The following is a 25,293-nucleotide window of genomic DNA, read 5'->3' as shown; positions in this document are numbered from 1 at the left end:
GTATATCCAGAAATGAAATTTGTTTTTAAATATATACCTTCATTTTATCGGATTTTACCATATTTATCAAGATTCATACGCGCATTGTTTACAAGTGCATCGCAATCATAAGGAAATGGCTACAACTGCAATTGTAAAGATATCACAAGCAAAAACATTGGAAATTTCATATATTTCAAAATATTGAAATTCATCTCCGGTAGCCAAATTACTTCCAAATCATATGTAGCTGGGGACAAATCCTACAATTCATGCATGTTAAAGACGTATCTTGCTTTATTCCAATAATCTTTTTTACCGATTTAGCTTGCCAACTTGAGAGGGACATTAGAGGCGGACAGTCGGTTCTCTCCATTCTTCGATAACGCCCTACAGGATGTCGACCGGAACGTGGACTGGTTGACGAAACATTACAGCGAACTCGAGACCTGGTTGTCTTCTTAATAGGAACTCAGGTCATATCAAGATATACGAGACATCAAACTATAATGTTTAGAAATAATTAAAACGTGAAAAGTAAGAGACTATACAGTCTACTCCGGATAAACTGGAATTCAGGGGACGAACTTGAATTGTTCATCATATCCAAAGTTCAATATAATGGTGAACTTTATAGATAATATAACAGGATATCTATTTATACTTCAATATAACGGATAGTTAAATATAAGCAACTCCAATATAAGTGGAGTAAACTGTATATATCTGTGTCAAGTAATGCAGTTATTCTACAAAAAAGAAAAACCCACAACCCCCACCCCCAAAAACATTTATGCATGTACGTGCTATAGCTCACTTTGTACAGTGTTTTCTATATCCAGCAAAATATCAATATGTTATGTGGACATTTTAGCAACTGCTCACGTCTTCTGACGAATCGATAATGAATGAATTGTCCAGTATTTTTTCACCAATAGAAATGTTATACTAGGGCACGTTTCAGTGTCCTTTGTTAAATTTTACTGATGTTCTATATTACTGTTAGTTAATGATGGAGCTTTTGTTTGTTTTTTGTTTTTTGCGCGGTTTCGAATTACACAAGATAAACTAGATACTAATAGCTGGCACCTCATGTGTGGTGGTTCACTCATTTTCTTCTTCATATTACAAGTGTTTTTGTATATACCCGTTTCCTGTGTACATGTGTATCCTAAATTTTTTATATATGTATCATGTATCTCGTGTTTTACAGTCATCTTAAAGTCCATATTGACATTGTATTCGCTTTGATAGTATATTTTTATCTACTAGAAACAATTCGAAATTTCCCTGAGTTTTTACAAACTGTTTCCTGCGCATGTGCGTGTGTCGTCCATAACAAGGTTGCGAATTTGTCAGTGAAAGGATTAAAATCTTGGCATGTAATGTAAAACAAGCATCACAGTGATACAAAGAGCATCGTAATGTTTAGGTTTTTGAAAGACACCTTTGAGAACGCTGTATTAAGATTACTACACGATCACGTGATATAGTATTTGTAACAGGTCGGTTATTGGAATAGAGATAGAGATTTAATGCTTTTTGGTGTCAAATGTCATATATATTTTATTATAACTCTGTAACTCAAGACGTCTTATGGCATACTGTGGAATAATGAGATTTCTTGGGGACTCAATTTTCGTGGTCCCCCACCCTACGAATTTCAAACTACAACTACCTGTAAATAAACAATTTATATAGCGTTTCAATATACAGAAACCGTGTGTACAAAATTACATCCCAACGAAACTGCAAAAATACTGACTATCTATGAAAATTGCCCCCCACGAATTTAGAGTAAAAGAATATATAGGACATGGTGCATAGCCTTGGTGGGATTTTACAGACAGGAAATGCTATATAAGAAATTGTAAGATTCAGAGGTCAAACGTCAAAATCCAAGGTCATGGATGAATGTTGCGGACGGAATAGAAAACATACACATGTATGGTACTTACATATTAACTAGAAGTAAGTCAACAGTGTACCAAGCATTCTGATTCTGAAAATCATAGTTGTCATCTAATCAAAAATTTATCAACCCATATTAGGAATACTTTGTCTATCATTAAGAATGGAAAGGAAATTAGTGTTAGATGTTGGAGTCCACAGACAAAGGTGAAGGCCGCTGTTAACTGTGTTGTTACGTATGTCTGCAAAAAATATACGTGATTAGGTATAGAAAATAGGAAGTCGTTTCCCGGCACAAGAACCATCGCAGCGTAAAGGATTAGACAAAGTCTTCCACGTTGAGATTTCACTCTTCTGTTAAATGTGTTATGCCTCGCTAAACTGAAACTGTCTGGTCTAAGCCAATCAGTAAAGATAAAACACTTTGGTCTAAGCCAATCAGTTGAGATAAAACACTTTGGTCGAAGCCAATCAGTAGATATAAAACACTCTGGTCTAAGTCAATCAGTAGATATAAAACACTCTGGTCTAAGCCAATCAGTTGATATAAAACACTCTAGTCTAAGCCAATCTGTAGATATAAAACACTTTTGTCTAAGCCAATCAGTTGATGTAAAACACTTTGGTCGAAGCCAATCAAGTAGATATGAATGACTTTGGTCTAAACCAATCAGTAGACATGACACACTCTGGTCTAAGTCAATCAGTAGATATGAAACACTCTGATAAGAGGTCATGATGTGAATGCATGCTTTACTTTGCGGCGCGGTCGTTAATGTTAGACAGGACAGTTTTAGTAGAGCTCTGTATGTTTGTGTTTTTATTTCACCTTGATTATTGTTATAATTATATAGATATGCTCCATTGCAGCTAATGTACATTTATAAGACCATTATTGTTTGATAATTAAAATGATTTATTTTCTTTTAAATAAAATATGAATAACTTTCATCTCTGCAAAATTTATTTACACTGAAGAAGAAGAAGAGAAAATAAGATTATCATTAAAACTGATGGATGCTGCCCAAACTGCATCTAACCAATGAACTACTTCATATGACGAATGACTTGCACAATGATCAATAACTGTTGAAATGAATTTTTTCATATAAGGTATATATTAAGTAATGTTGACCTTTAAAATGACCTTGAGGGACATTTGTCTGAAAGCCATTTGCCTATAACTTGTTTGTATGATTTGTGATCAATACCTGTTTAAAAAGTGTTGAAATAAGGAACTTTTTCCTCATATAAGGCATATATTCTGAGTGACCTTAACCTTTCCAAAATGAGAGATGTTGGTCCAAATGATCAATGACTGTTGAAATATTGTTGAAATGAATTTTTTTCACATATAGGGAATGATGTTCTGAGTGACCTTGACCTTAACAAAATAACCCTAAGTGATCTTTGTCTGAAATTTATTTGCCTGTTACTTCTATGTATGATAATGATCAATACCTGGTCAAACACTGTTGAAATCAGGAAGTTTTTCCCTATATAATGTATATGTTCTGAATGACTTTGATCTTTTCAAAATGACCTTGGTCCAAAGGTCCATGTGCCAAAGAATATTTGTAATCAATTATGATCAATTTCTAATAAAAGGTTAAGGAGATATGAGGCGGACGTCTATATAAAACACCTTAAAGAATTCACGAAATCCATGCAGAGAATAAGGATATGAATAGAAATATGAATAGTAATGACGTCAAATAGTCCGGGTTCGATCCGGTGCCACGTCAAATCGAAGACGTTTAATAAAATAGATCAGTGACTATAATCTCGGCTGAGATATTTGGACGTGTGAAGGTAACCATTGACTACTATGACCTATGTGTGTGAGGTGACCATTGACTAGTAAGAACTGTGTGTGTGAAGGTGACCATTGACTAGTAAGAACTGTGTGTGTGTAGGTGACCATTGAATAGTAAGAACTGTGTGTGTGTAGGTGACCATTGAATAGTAAGAACTGTGTGTGTGTAGGTGACCATTGAATAGTAAGAACTGTGTGTGTGTAGGTGACCATTGAATAGTAAGAACTGTGTGTGTGTAGGTGACCATTGAATAGTAAGAACTGTGTGTGTGTAGGTGACCATTGAATAGTAAGAACTGTGTGTGTGTAGGTGACCATTGAATAGTAAGAACTGTGTGTGTGTAGGTGACCATTGAATAGTAAGAACTGTGTGTGTGTAGGTGACCATTGAATAGTAAGAACTGTGTGTGTAGGTGACCATTGAATAGTAAGAACTGTGTGTGTGTAGGTGACCATTGAATAGTAAGAACTGTGTGTGTGAAGGTGACCATTGACTAGTAAGAACTGTGTGTGTGTAGGTGACCATTGAATAGTAAGAGCTGTGTGTGTGAAGGTGGCCATTAACTAGTAAGTGTTGTGTGTGAAGGTGACCATTGACTAGTAAGTGTTGTGTGTGTGAAGGTGACCATTGACTAGTAAGTGTTGTGTGTGTGAAGGTGACCATTGACTAGTAAGTGTTGTGTGTGTGAAGGTGACCATTGACTAGTAAGTGTTGTGTGTGAAGGTGACCATTGACTAGTAAGTGTTGTGTGTGTAAATGTGACCATTGACTAGTAAGAGCTGTGTGTGTGAAGGTGAACATTGACTAGTAAGTCTTGTGTGTGTGAAGGTGACCATTGACTAGTAAGTATTGTGTGTGTGTGAAGGTGACCATTGACTAGTAAGAACTGTGTGTGTGAAGGTGACCATTGACTAGTGAGTGTTGTGTGTGTGAAGGTGACCATTGACTAGTAAGAACTGTGTGTGTGAAGGTGACCATTGACTAGTAAGTGTTGTGTGTGTGAAGGTGACCATTGACTAGTAAGTGTTGTGTGTGTGAAGGTGACCATTGACTAGTGAGTGTTGTGTGTGTGAAGGTGACCATTGACTAGTAAGAACTGTGTGTGTGAAGGTGACCATTGAATAGTAAGAACTGTGTGTGTGTAGGTGACCATTGAATAGTAAGAACTGTGTGTGTGAAGGTGACCATTGACTAGTAAGAGCTGTGTGTGTGTAGGTGACCATTGAATAGTAAGAGCTGTGTGTGTGAAGGTGGCCATTAACTAGTAAGTGTTGTGTGTGTGAAGGTGACCATTGACTAGTAAGTGTTGTGTGTGTGAAGGTGACCATTGACTAGTGAGTGTTGTGTGTGTGAAGGTGACCATTGACTAGTAAGAACTGTGTGTGTGAAGGTGACCATTGACTAGTAAGTGTTGTGTGTGTGAAGGTGACCATTGACTAGTAAGTGTTGTGTGTGTGAAGGTGACCATTGACTAGTGAGTGTTGTGTGTGTGAAGGTGACCATTGACTAGTAAGAACTGTGTGTGTGAAGGTGACCATTGACTAGTAAGAACTGTGTGTGTGAAGGTGGCCATTGACTAGTAAGTGTTGTGTTGTGTGAAGGTGACCATTGACTAGTAAGAACTGTGTGTGTGAAGATTACCATTGACTAGTAAGAGCTGTGGCTGAATGTGACCATTGACTAGTAAGTGTTGTGTGTGTGAAGGTGACCATTGACTAGTAAGAACTGTGTGTGTGAAGGTGACCATTGACTAGTAAGTGTTGTGTGTGTGTGAAGGTGACCATTAACTAGTAAGTGTTGTGTGTGTGTGAAGGTGACCATTGACTAGTAAGAACTGTGTGTGTGAAGGTGACCATTGACTAGTAAGTGTTGTGTGTGTGAAGGTGACCATTGATTAGTAAGAACTGTGTGTGTAAAGGTGGCCATTGACTAGTAAGTGTTGTGTTGTGTGAAGGTGACCATTGACTAGTAAGAACTGTGTGTGTAAAGGTGGCCATTGACTAGTAAGTGTTGTGTGTGTGTGAAGGTGACCATTGACTAGTAAGAACTGTGTGTGTGAAGGTGGCCATTGACTAGTAAGTGTTGTGTTGTGTGAAGGTGACCATTGACTAGTAAGAACTGTGTGTGTAAAGGTGGCCATTGACTAGTAAGTGTTGTGTTGTGTGAAGGTGACCATTGACTAGTAAGAACTGTGTGTGTAAAGGTGGCCATTGACTAGTAAGTGTTGTGTGTGTGTGAAGGTGACCATTGACTAGTAAGAACTGTGTGTGTGAAGGTGGCCATTGACTAGTAAGTGTTGTGTTGTGTGAAGGTGACCATTGACTAGTAAGAACCGTGTATGTGAAGGTGACCATTGACTAGTAAGAGCTGTGGCTGAAGGTGACCATTGACTGGTAAGAATTTTGTGTGTGAAGGTGACCATTGACTAGTAAGAACTGTGGCTGAAGGTGACCATTGACTAGTAAGTGTTGTGTGTGTGAAGGTGACCATTGATTAGTAAGAGCTGTGGCTGAAGGTGACCATTGACTAGTAAGTGTTGTGTGTGTGAAGGTGACCATTGATTAGTAAGAGCTGTGGCTGAAGGTGACCATTGACTAGTAAGTGTTGTGTGTGTGTGAAGGTGACCATTGACTAGTAAGTGTTGTGTGTGTGTGAAGGTGACCATTGACTAGTAAGAACTGTGTGTGTGAAGGTGACCATTGACTAGTAAGTGTTGTGTGTGTGAAGGTGACCATTGACTAGTGAGTGTTGTGTGTGTGAAGGTGACCATTGACTAGTAAGAACTGTGTGTGTGAAGGTGACCATTGACTAGTAAGAACTGTGTGTGTGAAGGTGACATATGTATGAGGATCAAGGTTTTTAACGCATTCAAATTCACTTTTTGGTGAAGTTTTACTATGAAGTAACACAATGTAGATAAATTCACAAAATTAATGTATTTAAGAAAGTGAGGCGTCTTGAGCGAAGTATACAATCGGCAAAACTTGGATACAAGGATCGGCAACTCTGTGTGAGAGAATGTCTTGGATAATTTCTTTTCAATTTACAGAAAGGTACGAGGCACACGTGGCATTCCGAGTTAGTATGTAAAACTTATATGGTACCAATTTTGATGCACCAGATGCGCATTTCGACAAATAATGTCTCTTCAGCGATGCTCAACCGAAATGTTTGAAATCCGAAATAACTATGAAGTTTTAGAGCTAAATATAGCCAAAAACAGCGTTATCTAAGAATGTTCGTTTTCAGCTGTAAGTGTCTTAGAATGAGCTGCCTACTTTGTAATGTTTTCTTAATTCAGTGACATTACACTTTCACTATTGACAAGAAAGGCGAAGATGACACCAACTATTTTCTGACTTTTTAAGTGAAAAATAAGAAAAATAAGATTATGTACAATTTTTTTAAAAACCGGCTGTTGAAGCTAGGCCTAATCAGGAAAATTGTACCGATGGGGCAGTAAAAGTTATCATTTGACCAGTAAAAAGTTATGTTGATAGCCCAAGTGACCAGTGAATAAAAATAATTATTTCTAGCCCTTAGGTGGTGGGGTGCATTAAGGGTTGGAAGCCACCCCCAAATCTTTGTGCACTTTCTGTTGTACAGTAAATGTAAAATGCTTCGTGTTAGTCCCTTTTGAACATTGATAACAATTGCATGGGGTGGCACACACGTCCTTGGAGGGGGGAGGGGTCAGGATTCACTCATATTTATGTACTAGCTATAATGTAGTTGCACTTGATAGAAGTCATATTATGAATACAAAAGGCCAGTTGTCCTGATTTACCATGTTCTGGTTTAGGATCTGAACTACTGTCATTTTTCACCAACTTCATAAAACAAATGAACAAATGAGTATATATATATATATATATATATATATATATATATATATATATACTTATGATAAGATACTTCCGTTGATCATGAAATTCAAGCTAGATATGGAAAGAAATGGTCATTTTCAGTACAGCATTTTTTCTCTTTCGAAACATATTTTCAAAAATGCACCTATTCAATTTTATCTACTATATACAACATTTCATATACTTTTTAATCTGAGTTGCAGGTAAAAAATGTTGAGTCCATGGGATTCGCGGAGACACAAAATAAAAACACCAATAACTATACCGGCACACTAATTTATCAATAAAAAACAGCTACAGGATTTTAGTTCATCCATCTTGAATAACTACAGTACAACAAAATAAATGACGACACATTCATTTTCCTGTAGGTACTCCTACTAAAGTATAGAGCATTTGTTTACTGGTACAATAGTATCCCAGGAATCCTTATTTCTCACTGTTTCTTGCTACATCTGATTTTAACATTGATATCGGTGTTCAGACTTCACATCATGTGACATTTAAGCAATAAATCTCCTTATTATACACTAACCTTAACATGGTTGATCGTATGTTACTTGTAAATCTCTCCCTTGCAGCCATCGCCTCCTATTCCAATTTGCGCACCCTGTCCATGGCCCGAAAACATTTCTGACATACACCTGCGTCACCAGGAAAACAAGTCTCTTTCTTCACATCACACACATTTAGTAACGTTTCCAATCTTTCACGCGTTAATCTTGATTTCTTATCCAAACACTTTTCAACTCTTATGCTGCTTAATTCATCTACAAACTTTGTAATGAACGAAAACCCGCACACATCACAAATGTTTTCAAGTGAATAACATTTGACAGGCGTAATGTGCGCCGCCATTGTCTTCGTTCGGATCACATTTTTTTTTTAAAATTCGGAACCACTCTACTCTTATTGCGTTCGACGAACATTTAAAGATTTTGCCAGAGGTGATTTCATTGGTCAACTGAATTTGACCTCTGACATGACCCTCTATGGGATGTTGTTAAATATTATGCATGCGAGTGCGCGAGCGGATCTAACATATAATTTTCATTGGATTGATACCTTGCCTACCTTAGTAGTGCATTACTCGTCAGTGACCGTATGCGTGGAGTTTATATATTCAATGGGTAAAATAAATTCAGCGTTACCTGAATAATAGTTGAAGAATTATCAATATTTGTTGCATCAAGGTAAGATGTCTTCTTAAGTAACATGAGTAAATATCAACTTTAGTTCATTCACAAGATAAAATCGTAAGCCCAAGCGGAATTTGTATTAAAAGTCCAGGTATTGAACCTTAAGGGCGGTCATTTTTCATATGGATGAGGTCGTCTTCATGTTGTGTGTCATTTTTTAAGATGGATTATTACATCAAAGTTTTATTTAATGGATTGCTAAATCACCTCTTCTGAAGTATGATTTCACCATGGAAAGATGGATACAAGATCTGAATTATTTTATATGAAATATTTTTTGGTCTTGTTCAACTCTCTATACCTACATAATATTGAAAAGCTGTCTGGATGCCATATTGATTGACGCGTCTTGAGTTCTGGATAGGCACCATCTTTCTTTTTTTTTTTTTTTCTTCCAGTTTTGGTGAACATGTTCCATAATAAATATACACCTTTCATACTATACACGTACGTTGAAGAAAACCAGCAAATGGTTAGACATATTTTGCATCAGAAATATTGATTTTATTACAAGTGACTTTGGATATTTTTCGGCAATATTCACGTATTTGTTTTACTCTGCAACTGTACCTTATAAATAAAGACGTGAATTTACGCACGAGAAAGCAAAGGATTCGTATTACTTCATGCGGAGGGATCAATTGGTTTTGTTGTTGTCTGCTTTAAAGGTTTTAAAATGATTAGGTAAAAAGCACATTGGGACCCTTTAAAAGAATGACACCCAATTCGAGTATAATAACCCTACTTGCTGAATAAAAAGTCATGACATGCATTTATCAAATGCAGATATTTCAATTGTAGCCTACGTTAAGAGTATCATTTTACTTTTAAGTTTTGAATGATCATTGACATGAGCATTTGATAGTTTTATAAGCACGGTAAATAGTAAAGACTCATGAAACCTATATTAGCTGTTTTACTCGTTCGTTAACTGGTATAACCTGGATTTTAATCATGTTTTAATCAATTGTTCTTTCCCTTTACGTTGCTACGGCTTCCCAAATTCGAATTTGTTATATAACTTATGCATTAAAGGACACATCGCATCTTTTTAAACTTTTTAATTTTTTCAGCAAAATTAATTCATTTCATGCCTAAAACTACTTTACATGTGTTTTAAAAGAAACATTTTGGGTAGTTTTCGAGTTTGATAGCGATGAAATTCAAATCTTACGATATGCATATTTTCTTCGATATTTTACGCGCCATTATCTGTGACGTCATATGCGATCTCGAGCGAGAAGATTTGAAAACAGTTGTTAGCCATTTCATAAACAGATTAGATTTAATTGACAAACAAACAATTATCACATTAACGATTTGTAAATAATACTGCATTGGGGTGTTTTGTGCCGTTTAAGGGTGTACTTGCTGTCAGTAGAGATGATTTGGACTGTGGTTTTTTTTTTCAATTTTCGAAGGAAGGTATGAGGGACAAGACGTGAATATTTTTTGTCGGCACAACGACTTTGCCATAAAAAAAACCCCAGTAGAATTTGTCCCTATACTTTTTCAAACAAGCTCTTGTAAACTGCGAGAAAATGGTTCTATCGAAGCTTCGCACTGTTACATATAGGCCTACCGCATATGCTTTCCGTTCTGCTATCAAATTCAATACACACTCGCACCAACTGACCTTCACCTTGTAACAACATATAGGCAGAACTTTGCTAGCAGTGTCTACCAACTGGTAGTTTTAAAAAAGAAATTTAAAAATAAAAGATAATAGAACTTTCAATTATAAATAATAAAATATTATATTTCCCAACTTTGAATTGAATTATAATGCTTTCATTTTTTAAGGAACGCGTACGTGTTTACAACAACAGCACGCCGCGCTCCCACTTCCTAAGTAACAATGTATAGATAACAAAAAATAATGATTAATAAAATTGCTCGAATAAAATAATTTAAAAGTATTGTGATTTTCACAATAAGTTTGATCATTTTTATTCTATTTTTTTTTTCCGAAATGCACCCGTGACAGTAGGCCTAGTTGTCAATGCTACATAATCGTATTATGATTTAGGCCTATCTAACTTCTCCAAAAATAAATTTAATAATAATTGCTCTGTTTATTTTAAAAAAGCAACAACGCTAATTACAGTTGTTTACAGAAATGGCATTACCAAATAGTGTTTAGACAGTGATCCCATGTAAACATTATTTACTCGCAAATTTATGCAGATTTCATACTCGCTTTCCTCGCTACATTTGGGTCGCTATTTGTATGCACTGGTGGCTAAAAGATATAAGACTCGGGAAATTTGTCAACATCGAAATAAATGTTATCCATGGTAAATAAATTAGACCCCTAAAACCCGAGTTTTTGAAAATATCTAACACTACTTTTACAACAAGTTGATCGACGAAGGTCGAATATGACGTCACTGCACCACGTTACTACCTATCTAATTAACTAGGCTTTTTGAAATCGGGGCTTAGATTTAAGTCCATATTGTGGCTAATTATCGCAATACTTTATTGAACGAACTATTACAATTAATTTCTATAAGCATAAGGAAAATAAAATGCACATAATTATTTTGAAAACACGAGATGTGTCCTTTAAGATCGGATATACATTGTAAGTTAATAGATAAGGTTACTGACGGTAACGTATTTTAAATTGCATTCATATTGGTGGAGATATTCCTATACCTTGCCTATCTTATTAGTGTATTAGTCATTCGACATCAAAAGCGGGGAGTTTATATATTCAATGGGTAAAATGAATTCAGCGTTACCTGAATGATAGTTGAAGAATTATCAATATTTGTTGCATCAAGGTAAGCTGTCTTCTTAAGTAACATGAGTAAATATTAACTTTAGTTCATTCACAAGATAAAATCGTAAGCCCAAGCGGAATTCATATTAAAAGCGCAGTATTGAACCTTAAGGGCGGTCATTTTTCATATGGATGAGGTCGTCTTCATGTTGTGTGTCATTTTTTAAGATGGATTATTACATCAAAATTTTATTTAATGGCTTGCTAAAACACCTCTTCTGAAGTATGATTTCACCATGGAAAGATGGATACAAGATCTGAATTATTTTCTCTGAAATATTTTGTGATCTTGTTCAACTCTCTGCACCTATATAATGTTGAAAAGCTGTCTGGGTGACATATTGATTCTGGATAGGCACCATCTTTTTTTTTTTTAAAGTTTTGATGAAAATGTTCCATAATAAATATGCACCCTTCATACTATACAATTGTACACGTACGTTGAAGAAAACCAGCAAATGGTTAGACTTATTTTGCATCAGAAATATTGATTTTATTACAAGTGACTTTGGATATGTTTAGGCAATATTCACGTATTTGTTTTACTCTGCAACTGTACCTTATAAGTAAAGACGTGAAGTTACGCACGAGAAAGCAAAGGATTCGTATTACTTCATACGGATGGGAACAATTGGTTTTGTTTCCTTATCTGCATTCAAGGTTTTAAAATGATTGGGTAAAAAGCACATTGTGACCCTTAAAAAAAATGACACCCAATTCGAGTATAATAACCGTACCTGCTGAATAAAAAGTCATGACATGCATTTATCAAATACAGATATTTCCAACTGTAGCCTATGTTAAGAGTAACGTTTTACTTTTAAGTTTTGAATGATTATTGACATGAGCATTTGATAGTTTTATCAGCACGGTAAATAGTAAAGACTCATGAAACCTATATTAGCTGTTTTACTCGTTCGTTAACTGGTATAACCTGGGTTTTAATCATGTTTTAATCAATTGGTCTTTCCATTTACGTTGTAGGCTTCCCAAATTCGAATTTGTTATATAACTCATGCATTAAGATCGGATATATATTGTAAGTTGATGGATAATATTACTGACGGTGGTGTGTTTTAAATTTCATTCATATTGGTGGAGATATTCCTATACCTTGCCTATCTTATTAGTGTATAAGTCATTCAACATCGAAAGCGCGGATTTTATATATTCAATGGGTAAAATAAATTCAGCGTTACCTGAATGATAGTTGAAGAATTATCAATATTTGTTGCATCAAGGTAAGATGTCTTCTTAAGTAACATGAGTAAATATTAACTTTACTTCATTCACAAGATAAAATCGTAAGCCCAAGCGGAATTTATATTAAAAGCCCAGGTATTGAACGTTATGGGCAGTCATTTTTCGTATGGATGAGGTCGCCTTCATGTTGTGTGTCATTTTTTAAGATGGATTATTACATCAAAGTTTTATTTAATGGCTTGCTAAAACACCTCTTCTGAAGTATGATTTCACCATGGAAAGATGGATACAAGATCTGAATTATTTTCTCTGAAATATTTTGTGATCTTGTTCAACTCTCTGCACCTACATAATATTGAAAAGCTGTCTGGGTGCCATATTGATTGGCGCGTCTTGGGTTCTGGATAGGCACCACCTTTTTTTTTTTTCAGTTTTGATGAACATGTTCCATAATAAATATACACCTTTCATACTATACACTTACGTTGAAGAAAACCAGCAAATGGTTAGACATATTTTGCATCAGAAATATTGATTTTATTAGAAGTGACTTTGGATAATTTTCGGCAATATTCACGTATTTGTTTTACTCTGCAACTGTACCTTATAAATAAAGACGTGAAGTTGCGCACGAGAAAGCAAAGGATTCGTATTACTTCATACGGATGGGAACAATTGGTTTTGTTTTCTTATCTGCATTCAAGGTTTTAAAATGATTGGGTATAAAAAGCACATTGTGACCCTTTAAAAAAAATGACGCCCATAATAACCGTACGTGCTGAATAAAAAGTCATGACATGCATTTATTAAATGCAGATATTTCAATTGTAGCCTACGTTAAGAGTATCGTTTTGCTTTTAAGTTTTGAATGATTATTGACATGAGCATGTTGTAGTTTTATAAGCACGGTAAACAGTAAAGACTCATGAAACCTATATTAGCTGTTTTACGGTTAACGCTATTTGGTACCGCTTGCAGGGCGGCGACCACGAGTTACCTGCCCCTATACAATGAGTTAATTGCCCCTGTATTTCATCTGTTAAGTTGTTCTTAAAATAGGCTAACTCTGGCGCAAAAAAAGATAGAAAATATCAAATATGGGAAAGCGGGACGATAGACCAAACATATCTACGAAGAGACCGTTGGTGCCGGAAATATCTCTGTCTTTAGTAGTGTCCGCGAGGTATATTAATTTATAAAACATGAGATATTAGTACCATATTGCCCGGGAATCAAAAGATTTTTGCAAGATCGGTAAGTATATTCAATATTGGCTGAACAAGCACAAGGCCAGGGCACGTGGTAAGTCATTCCGCAGTGCAGGAATGACCAAAACTAGCCTACTACGGTACCATTTACAGAAATTACCCAAAAAATGACAAAAATTACCGAGAGAGGAGCTAAAATGACCTCAGTAATACATGACATCTACTATCATATTCACATTAAAAAATTTTGGTCCCTCCATTGACGACTTCAATAATTTTTAATTTCGGTCATATCTTTGGTATTTTCTGTGAGCGTTTGTAATTTCGGACATTATATGTAACAATCCTACTATTCATTCCACAATGAAGGCCAGTGAGCCTAGATTTTTAATTTGATACACGTATAAACTTAACACTGCGCAAGTTATGTCACGGAATGCAGTATAGGGGAGGAGAAAATATTTGGCTGGACGAGGAGTCGAACCTAGGATCCCTGCATTACTAGTCAGGTGCTCTAACCACTGAGCTATCCAGGTCGATATCCACGGTCCGTGTAGCCCTAACTACTAAATTCCTCCCTTTAATTTGTCTTTGCCGTCGAAGACACACAACCCAGATTCATTTCACCCCTGGCAGGACAAGAGTGGTCATGGCACCAACTGGTAAAATCTTGCACAGAGGTCCCTAGGTTCAATTCCCGATCCAGCCACAAATTTTCTCCGTGTATGTCTATCTGAGACTGAGTTGGAAAATTACGGTATCTTCATAGTGACAAACTAATGAAAATATTGATCAAATTCGACTGGTCAAGGACTGTTAATATAAATAAATTTGAAACATTGGTCATTGTAATGATTGGGTTCATGTTATACTAAGCTTGTGTTTCAAGACAAGGCTGTCTTTGTTGGTGATGATACTGATGTATATATTTAGAAACAAGTAATGCTTTGATTTTGATTACAGGTGTGGTCTTTAAAAAAATTAATGCATGGCAAGGTTGATAGTGAGACTAATAAATTCTTTCAGCAGAATTCAGCTAGACACACAAAAAAAGACAATCACTACAGCCTTCCAAGAAGATGGACTGCCTCACAATAGTTCCTTGAGGACTGTCTTGAAATATCCAGAGTTTAAGGTATGCATTTTGTACACCATGAAAATCAGCTTACAGTTTAGCTGTTATCTAAATTAGAGGGAATTTTCAATAGGGACTGGGTCTTTTCATTTACTGGACCCTTATGTAACAATGACACTGTTCTTCCACCCCTGTTAGATCCACTATAACTTTAAGGAAAATAATTGGATCATCCTGTCCCACCAATATGCACATCTACAAATGAGAACTAGATGCTGTCATGAGACAGTAATACCCGCACGTAAGTGTTTGCCTTTAAATGTACTCTCTGTCCAAATGGCGGATCCAGAGGGGAATCCGGGGATTGACACACACACCCCCCCCCTTTCTGTGGGACATCTTTGTAGTTTTTTGTTTTTTTTAAAATATGATACTGCTAATATTTGTAGGCAATTATTTTTTATGTACAAGTTGAATAAAATATTAACTAGCACTGGGTGATACACGTATATTTATTTTTATCGATTTTCTTTTTTGGATTCCTGGACCCTACCCTCCTCCCCCCCCCGTTTTTTTTTATATCGCTGATTCCTATAATGTTTAACTAGCAAAGAAGCCACTGTGTGATTTGGCTACGTCATTGCATCCTCAGTTCCAAAAGGGGATGAAGAAGTTGACTCAGTAATTTGACAACTAGGCCTAACGCTATTAAAACAAAGTACGTACTTAAAGCCAAACCTCGATATACGAAATCTTCAAAACATGACTGAATTCATCGTTTAAACTTACATTTTCACTACATACCGTTTCGACTGTCAACCAGAGAGAGAGAGAGAGACAGAGAGAGAGACAGAGAGAGAGGGGAGTCAATAACTCGAACTTCTTTCCCATTTCAAAAGAAAGAAATTGTGTTGTCAATAAAACCGACGGGGCTCATATTACTTCGAATTGGGATAGTTTTAAAGGGCAAGTGACTGTAATCGCAAATGAAAGTTCCTAGCAGAAACAACACATAAGACATGGGCGGATCCAGAAGGGGGGGGGGTGTCCAGGGCGTCTGGACCCCCCCCCCCTTTGGAGAACCAAAAAGTTTAAGAAATATTCAATTTTAACGAGACTTTGAGTCCAAATGATATGAACGGTAGATACTTACATGTATATGTACTACTAATTGCTTCATTCAAATTTATCAACACTATTATAATTATCATTCAACTCTAGGATAAATAAGACAACACACTGATACTATATTTACGATATTTTCGTCAGATGCAAGTATCGCTTTTAAAAAGAATTCTTTAAAAGTACATTTGTATATATGTAACATGAAAAATTTTGTTTAAGAAGTAGACAATTTGAAAGTGAAAAGGATTGTGCCAGGAAATGTTCAGAATGCAGGACAGAATGCAGGAGTTGCACCATTTACCCTACAGCTTCTGGGGGCCTAGGCCGCCCCCAACCTACTGGGAGTAACCTCTCTCTCTCTCTCTCTCTCTCTCTCTCTCTCTCTCATTTCTTTGGGATATCAGAAAAAGATAGCGGATAGACGTTGTGAAAAGTATCTAAACGATCAAGTGCTGGACCCCCTCCCCCCATTCCACTTCAAAAATTCCTACACCCGCTTCTGTACAAGATATACTTCACAAGAGATAGAATCCGGCAGTAACTCGAAAATCCAGGTTTTCTGCAACTCGTTGTAGTTACTTCAGTGTGTAATTTTTACGACAAGTTTAATTTTTAGTGAATTACATTCTCAAACAAATGTGATAAAAGTTGATGATCAGACATCGTCATATTCCACTTTTTCCCCTCTCTAAATATAACTATGATCATTTGACCCAGCTGACGTTTTTGTGAGCAAAATATTTACGAAGGTAATGTGACCAGGGTTAAATACTAGATGATACAAAGAGAAGAAATAATGGAGTTTGAATGATATCAATGATGTTTATTTGTGTTTGAATGCATGATGGTGATCATTGTACATTGATAAAGTGGCTTTTTATAGGATCCGAAACAGTGACATGTGAGAAAGTTGGTTGGCGGGGATTTCTACTTTCACTTTTGAGGATGCAGTAAACGGACGACAGGAGGGGAAGTTGCGCATTTCCTCGTTGGATGATTTGTGTACATGTGTGGACGTGGATGTCATTTCAGTGAGTTCACTTGGATTTGAGAGGCTGAGCAAAGGCACAAAGAAATTGTTTCCTGAGTATAGAGTCTGAAACGAGGATATTGTATCATTCCTGATCAGGCAAGTCTGGCTTGTTCATTTATTTTATTTATCATTTCTTTTTTTTTTAATTATTTTTTATTCATTTATTGGTTTACAATATTACAGAAGGTGAAATGTACATGTTTAACTATTTCTGTGTATCATGTATGTGTATTTGTTTTAATTTTTAATTTTCTTTGGGGGGGGGGGGGGGCTGTTATCAGTTTGTGTAGAGTGTCAGTTTTGTGTATTACTTAAAGATCAGTACCTGTGTCCTACTGTTGAACATTGGGCAGATATGTAAATTGGCACTTGGTTGGTTTATGCAGTCCTCCCTGACATTGACAGGGCTTTCCCATGGAGACTGTTTTCCAAGTTATGCTAGAGTGTCAGTCATCTATCTGTGTCTCGCAAGTACTTCGTGCAGACATCTATCATGCTGAATCCCGTGAAGGAAGGGGATATAGACTTCCTTTGGAATGACGTACATACTCAATGTTACGTCGCTTGTGGAGACCCACATCTTGAAGAGTGACCTTGACTTTTGACCTTGACCCCATTTTTAAAGGTCAACCACCTAAGACTTTGTGGAGGAGAAAGTGATCTTGACCTTTGACCTTGACCCACTTTCAAGGTCATTCAAGGTCAACAATTCTAGAATATCATGTGACTACTCCTAAAGATGTAGAGGGAGGTTTATGATAGAAAACGTCATTTTTTGGCCCCTATTTGCCCCCTGGGGCCAATATGAAAATTCCGAAACCTTATTGCACATCTACAGGACATTACTATTCAGCTCCTTGAATATCATGTGACTATTCCTAAAGATGTAGATGGAGTTAAAGTGACAAGCTTTGTGAAAGAAAACGTCATTTTTCAGCCCCTATTTGCCCCCTAGGGCCAATATGAAAATTCCGAAACCTTATTGCACATCTACAGGACATTACTATTCAGCTCCTAGAATATCATGTGACTGCTCCTACAGATGTAGATGGAGTTTAAGTGACAAGCTTTATGTTAGAAAATGTCATTTTTCAGGCCCTATTTGCCCCCTGGGGCCAATATGAACATTCTGAAACCTTATTGCACATCTACAGGACTTTGCTATTCAGCTCCTAGAATATCATTTGGATTGCGCTGTAAATGTGGACACAGTTTTAGTGACAACAACCGGGACAGATGGACGGACGGACTGGGATAAAAACAATATACCCGAACTTTCTTTAGAAAGTGCGGGTATAATGAAGCATTGCACAAAGTTTCAAGACTATCCGATAAGCCATATAGGAGAAGTGTTCACAAGATTTTGTGACAGACAGAAAGACGGATGAAGTACAAAAACTATGTCTCCCCCTGGAAGAGGGGAGACATAATTAGAATTTTTTTTAGACAGAAAGGAATGAGATCTCTGACACAGATTTTGCTATGAATATATATCATGTTTTGCTGAGTGAAAACATTTTTTTATTCTCTTTTATTTATACGTATCTAAGCACAAGGTAATTAATACTTTTCATACTTTCCCAATTTGAACATTTTATGTGTCAATTTTCCCAATTCTACGGACTCTGGACCCAGTTTGAAAATGGTAGGAAAACCCCTGCGAAGACTCAAATATGAAATCATTTTCAATTAGAGGTTAAAACATTTAGTGATGAATTAATTACTGGAATTTATGAGGACTACTGAGACAAGTTAAAATGGTGTCATATTTGTCTTCAGATTCAAGAAACGGACTCTATCTGGAAAAGGAAAACAATATCAAAGCTCCTCTGTGAGAAGTTGGCCAAGGAAAGCATTCAGAAGAAAGTGGAGATTCATTGTTTTTACCAGATCCAGTAGATCACAGAAAGCATCTAGTAGGGGAGGTAAATGAAGCATCTTTTACTCCCTATATACAGGGCTTGAAGCTAACTTTTTATGTCACCAGTCCAGCCGGACTGATGGGGTATAATTTCAACCAGTCCGCTGAAAAATTTACTAGTCCAATAGAGTTTTCCAGAAATATTTAAACACATTTCATTAATGTTATTAAAATGAAATTTAGCTCAATATGTCTTAAACAATATTGTAACACTAAAATGTGGGATTTATATTTACAACTCGGATTTGTCTGATAGGTCTACAGATCGAAGCATGCCAAATGTGTAAAGAACAAGGTACGATTGTATACATAAAAAGGCCCAAAAATTTTCTCTCAATAAAATGTGTCTGGAATTAACCTTAATAAGCGTTTTAAGAAAGTAAAATATATGCCAGGTATACTATGTCAACAAAACCAGAATGATATTTCTAATTGGACAGCATTATGACTTTTCCTGCCTTTTTATGCCCCCGAGATCGAAAATCGGGGGGCATATTGTTTTTGTCCTGTCTGTCATTCTGTCTGAAACTTTAACCTTGCTAATAACTTTTGAACAGTAAATGATAGAGCTTTGATATTTCACATGAGTATTCCTTGTGACAAGACCTTTCCGTGGGTACCAACATTTTTGACCCCGTGACCTTGACCTTGGAGTTTGACCTATTTTTTGAAAACTTTAACCTTGCTAATAACGTTTGAACAATAAGTGATAGAGCTTTGATATTTCACATGAGTGTTCCTTGTGACAAGACCTTTCCGTTGGTATTAAACCTTTTGACCTTGACATTTAACTTACTTTTAATTTTTTTTTACATTGGTCATAACTTCTAAATGGTAAATGTTAGAGCTTTCGTATTATACATGATGATTTCTTTTGACAAGATCTTTCTACTGGTACCAAGATATTTGCCCTTGTGACCTTGACCATCTTTGGAATTGGCCATTATCTGGGGCATTTGTGTTTCACAAACACATCTTGTTTTCAAATAAGCCTGAAAACTGTCAAATGTCATACAGATTATTGCTCAGGAAAAGATGTGCGCATTTGTCGAGCAAAATAAAAATGATATATATTGTGTATTAATTTAAGATGAAAAACATACCGTACTTAAATATGAATTTGCTCGACGCATGCGCTGTATGTTTTCTGATAAGAAAACCACCTGAATTTGTGGATATTTTCATTGAAAATGGCATTTTTGCAATTTTATGCCAACTTCTAGCTCACGTCATATGACACAAATCATTTTGCTGATCAAACTGAGCAGATTTTGGGTTTGCTAATCCATTCCTTATTTGAATGCCAGGGTTTGAGCTCCAAGTGAAATCATCGATATTTTGGGCCAAATGACTTTAGAAACTGTACCTACTTCTTTCATAAGTATATTTTCCAAAATGATGCTTTAGAAAATTAACTCATCTGAGTGACTAAAACAAATGTCAGTCAGTCAGCCAGACTTTTAACCAGTCACGGAGTGACGGGCATACATTAATTTCGAGCCCTGTATATATTGCCAGACAAGTAGTCCAAGCAGATTATAAACTTTAACTGAAAAATTTACAAGCCCATTCATAAATTAGAGACCGGTGGCAGTGCAGTGTTTCTCACCAATGCTACAATCCCTAAAATTATGCTATGTCAGTAATTCCCAAATGTCAAAGGCATCAAACTTTCAATATACATAAATGAAAATTGTAAAACTTAAATTCTGTTGGCAAAGTTCAGCAAGAGAGGCATACATTTTGTTTCAAATCCCCTTATATAATTACATGTATTCATTTAGAATGTTTTCTTAGTTTCCAGGATTAAGCCAGCCAGTAGATGAGACTATTATATCAAAAATACATTTACTTGTACACGAGGGCACACAAAGCGTTGATGAAACAAAAAGACATTTCCGTCTGTTTGTAAAGGATACTATTTCACCAGGGAACACCATCTCAGAATTTAACAGATGCTTTTACCCCGCCAATAAGGATGTAAGAAATCACATTTACAGGGCACCGAGATTTTGCCAGTAAGTTCTAAAAAAAAAAATTCTCAGGCTCAAATGTGCTTTTCTGATCAAAATTTGTTAGTTGTCTGTCGTCGGCATAAACTTTTCACATTTTCATCTTCTTCTCCAGAACCACTGAGCCAATTTCAACCAAAACTTGGCACAAAGGGGAGATAATCACAAAATTAGGGTGGGGTCATTTAAAAATCTTCTCAAGAACCACTGGGCCAGAGGACCTGAAATTATCATTAAAGATTCCTGACCTAGTGCAGATTCAAGTTTGTAGCTCACCTGAGCTGAAAGCTCAAGTGAGCTTTTCTGATCATTTTTGTCCGTCGTCTGTCTGTCTGTCCGTCTGTCTGTTAAACTTTTCACATTTTCGACTTCTTCTCCAGAACCACTGGGCCAATTTCAACCAAACATGGCCAAAAGCATCTTTGCGTGAAGGGCTTTCAAGTTTGTTCAAATGAAGGGCCATGTCCCTTTCAAAGGGGAGATAATCATAAAAATGAAAAAATAGGGTGGGGTCATTTAAAAATCTTCTTCTCAAGAACCACTGGGCCAGAAGAGCTGAAATTTACCTGAAAGCTTCCTGACGTAATGCAAATTCAAGTTTGTTTAAATCATGGCCCCTGGGGGGTAGGATGGGGCCACAAGTGGGGGGGGGGTCAAAGTTTTACATACAAATATAGGAGAAAGCTTTAAAAATCTTCTTCTCAAGAACCATTGGGCCAAAGAAATTGACATTTACATGAAAGCTTTCTGACATAGTGTAGATTCAAGTATGCAAAGGGTAGTTTGGGCCATAATAGGGACTAAGGTTTTACATGGAAATATATATGGAAAGTATTCAGATATGGGCCAAAGTGACTCAGGTGAGCGATGTGGCCCATGGGCCTCTTTGTTAACCTATATCTTTTATTTGTGTGAAGATATTCAAACATTAAGAACAGACACATATATATATAAATCTTTTTTTCTTTCATTTTTTCATCCAGGGTAGTTTAGAACTGTGTGCATTGGTTTTGGAAGAATTTGGGCTGTTTAGGCTAAAATCCATTATGTAAGTTCATCTTTGTGGTGCACAAATTCCATATGGTCATTTCAAATAGTTAACATTGCTTCTATATTCAATCTGAAATTCTACATGTATTTTGTTTGAGAGATGAAAACAATCCTCGAAACATTATCACCGTTATCTTTAATTTTCCATCATACTTGTGTCAAAGAGTTGAACTTTCTTTACCAGTAATTTTATATTGACTTCGCATTGTGTGATATATAAAGTTTTTATGATTTTATTTTCTGTCTAATATATTCAATATTTAAAGGAAAAAGATAATGGTAGGAGATGGTAGGATAAATTCTAATTATTCAGAGAAACTTGATAAATACTGTGTTTGAGCTTATATACTCGATAACACAATAGAAGAATGCAATTTACTAGTTAAACTTTGATAGGATACTAAATTTAGGATGAGCCAATAAGATTATGTCTTGTTTTTCATGTTACAGGATTGGACAGAATATGAACACACACATCCAATACTTCAAAGATATTATGTTTGTGGAGGCAGAGATTTTGATTGCATCCACTGTTTAGAATACATCCTTAAGGGAAGCAGACTGCCGCCTTTACCCAATGATATAATGATTAATCATAACTATATCTGTTTTGTACCAAATAGAAAGAGCATTGATTCAGGTCATTTTCAAATCCACTGGCATACATTGTACTATACATGCAACCTTTTCAAACTTTACATTTAAGATTTTATAAAGGAAATATCTTAATGTTTCACGTGTTTACCTTTCACTGTGCTATGTAATTCATTATACCTGCCATTATGCCAGTCTTCCTGAACATAATTTGTTTTCTGCAATTTCATTGGCCAAGAGGCTTAATCCTGGGTTATCAGATTGAGCATTTATATTTAGTATCCCATTGATTTTGTCAGCCCTATATAAGGAGCTGACTCAGATTTACTCACTCTGCTAGGTTAAAGAACTCTAAGGTTTGTACTTTTCACATGAATTTCGTGTTCGCCTCTTATCTTTTACATAGAGTAGGAAATGAACATAACATTGAGTTAGGGAACAATTTAGATTTTACATTATAATATGTAAATACCTTAGCAGAGTCAATTTACTTGGTTCAGGGTAGTATCAGATATTACTTTTTCAAAGTTTAAGTGTTTAGGCTATCTCAATGTTTCTATAGTTAGCCTTGTCCTATGTTACTTTTAGATGTATGGAATATAGTGTTATAACACTATATTTATGCCCCCATTCAAAGAAGAGGGGCATATTGGTTTGCACCTGTTGGTCGGTCGGTAGACCACATGTTGTCCGCTTAATATCTTAAGAACCATTCACTTGATCGTAATATATTTCATATGTGGGTTGGTTATGAAAAGAATAGGACCCCAATTGTTTTTCTGGTCGAAATGTCAAGGGTCAATCTACTCTGGACATAGGAAGACACTGCCTGCTCAATATCTTGAGAACCCTTTGCTTGACAGACATCAAACTTGGTACACTGGTACATCTCAAGGAGTAGATTTGAGGTCACATGGTCAAAAGTCATGGGGTAAACTGGACATAGTAATATATTGTCTCTTATGTTTTAAGAATTATTTGCTTGATTGACACCAAACCTGGTACAGCATAAGGAGTAGATGACCCCTATTGATTTTTAGGTCACTTGGTCAATCCACTCCTGACACAGGAAGATATTGTTTGCTCAATATTTCGAATTGATGATACTACTATCAATCAAATTATGCATGTGTATAACCCTTTTCAATTTTGCACCATGGGGGCTTATATGTTTTACAAACACCTCATGTTTTATAGTTTGTGAAAGCTTGTTAGGGTCATAACTTTAGATTTTCTTATTATGGTACTTGCCCGTCAGAGACTGGACATATTATGGTATGGTGTTGTCTGTCCGGACCTTGTAAGATGGGATACAGACTGAACCGTAAGCTCCAGAATCTTACAACTTGGTACATTTGATCACCATAAAAGGAAGATGCTTATTGTTTTTTAAGGTCAAGGTTGTAGGTTCACTTAATAGGAAAACCTTGTTTGAGAAAATTACAGATTCTTGAACTGAGTATTTTGAGGAAACATTACATAGAAAGTACATGATTTGTCAAATTTCTCCCAATATTCAACTGAGAACCTTATTCTGCAGAGTATTTGTATGGGTATGGAAAATGTGTATGTGGCTATGATTTTGATTTTTGTTTAATTTTTATTTTTTTTTTTGAAAATTACAGGTTTAACCGAGTCAGTTTTTGAGGAAATATACATGTATTAAATAAATGACGGTTTGACCTTTTAACTCCTCTCACAGTTTTGAAACTAGGGTCTTTGTAAATAACTTCTTTGGTGTTTTAGAATATTTACAGATTGTTGATCATGGTAAATTTTGGGGAAATATTTTCCGCAGAGCTCTAGTTGTCTATCTACCGGCCTCCTGTCACTTTTAAGTTTAGGAGCTTTTATTCATGGAAAGAAAGTATGTGACAGCCTGATGATGGCTGATACTATTTTTAAAAGCCTTTTTATACGCCCGTCTTAAGACGGGACGTATTATGGTATGGCGTTCATGTCCGTCCGTCTGTTAGCTTTTTCGTGTCCGACCCGTAACTTAAATACTACAAGGCCTAGAATCATCAAACTTTGTCTGTAGATACATCTTGGGTAGAAGGTGTGTCGCACATTAAAACCAGGTCACTGTGACTTCATTAAGAAGATATGGCCATATATGGCAAAAACTTGTCCGGCTCATAACTTAAAAACTATTAGACCTAGAATCACCAAAATTGGTCAACTAATGCATCTTAGGTAGAAGGTGTGTCGCATCCTACTTTAAGGTCACTGTGACATTTAATTAAGGTAATATAAAAAAAATGTTTTAATGGGTACAATCTATACTGTTAACAATATGTGACGGGCGTATCATGTGCCGTGGCGGTGCACTTTATTCTAGAAATGGCATCAGAAAAACACCCTATGTAACCTTTTCTGCTTATACTCATTTATTTTTATTGGAAAACTTATTACTTGTTATCAGCTACTCTAAAACAATATTGACTTGTGCTATAATAAATTTGTAAACTTTACAAGTCTTTTCATTTCAAACAAGGTGTTGAACATCATC

The 25,293-nt window shown here is 36.0% G+C and overlaps 1 protein-coding gene and 1 long non-coding RNA gene across 5 annotated transcripts in view; both read left to right on the top strand.

Annotated features, from left to right (window-relative positions):
• The window catches only part of LOC125674911 (aminopeptidase N-like), a 36,240-nt gene extending 33,401 nt beyond the window's left edge, over positions 1-2,839 (top strand). Inside the window, exon 21 of the mRNA XM_048912272.2 lies at positions 307-2,839. Within this exon, the coding sequence (XP_048768229.2) occupies positions 307-444 (138 nt within the window). The 3' untranslated portion in view covers positions 445-2,839. The remainder of the gene's footprint in view (positions 1-306) is intronic.
• A 10,999-nt stretch (positions 2,840-13,838) lies between these two features.
• On the top strand, positions 13,839-25,254 carry LOC130052704 (uncharacterized). 4 transcript variants are annotated; one of them, XR_008801089.1, is made up of 6 exons: positions 13,839-14,017; positions 18,984-19,129; positions 19,382-19,420; positions 20,923-21,143; positions 22,121-22,185; positions 22,638-25,254. It is a non-coding gene; the product is annotated as an uncharacterized LOC130052704 (long non-coding RNA). The 4 variants fall into 4 exon arrangements; XR_008801090.1 differs by lacking the exon at positions 13,839-14,017 and adding an exon at positions 15,050-15,106; XR_008801088.1 differs by lacking the exon at positions 13,839-14,017 and having other exon boundaries at positions 18,464-19,129.
• Positions 25,255-25,293: the final 39 nt, after the last annotated feature.

Source organism: Ostrea edulis, chromosome 3 (genome assembly GCF_947568905.1).
Source record: "Ostrea edulis chromosome 3, xbOstEdul1.1, whole genome shotgun sequence".
Lineage (NCBI taxonomy): Eukaryota > Metazoa > Mollusca > Bivalvia > Ostreida > Ostreidae > Ostrea > Ostrea edulis.
Note: the sequence above shows the minus strand (reverse complement) of the source record. Positions and strands in the feature narration are given on the sequence as shown.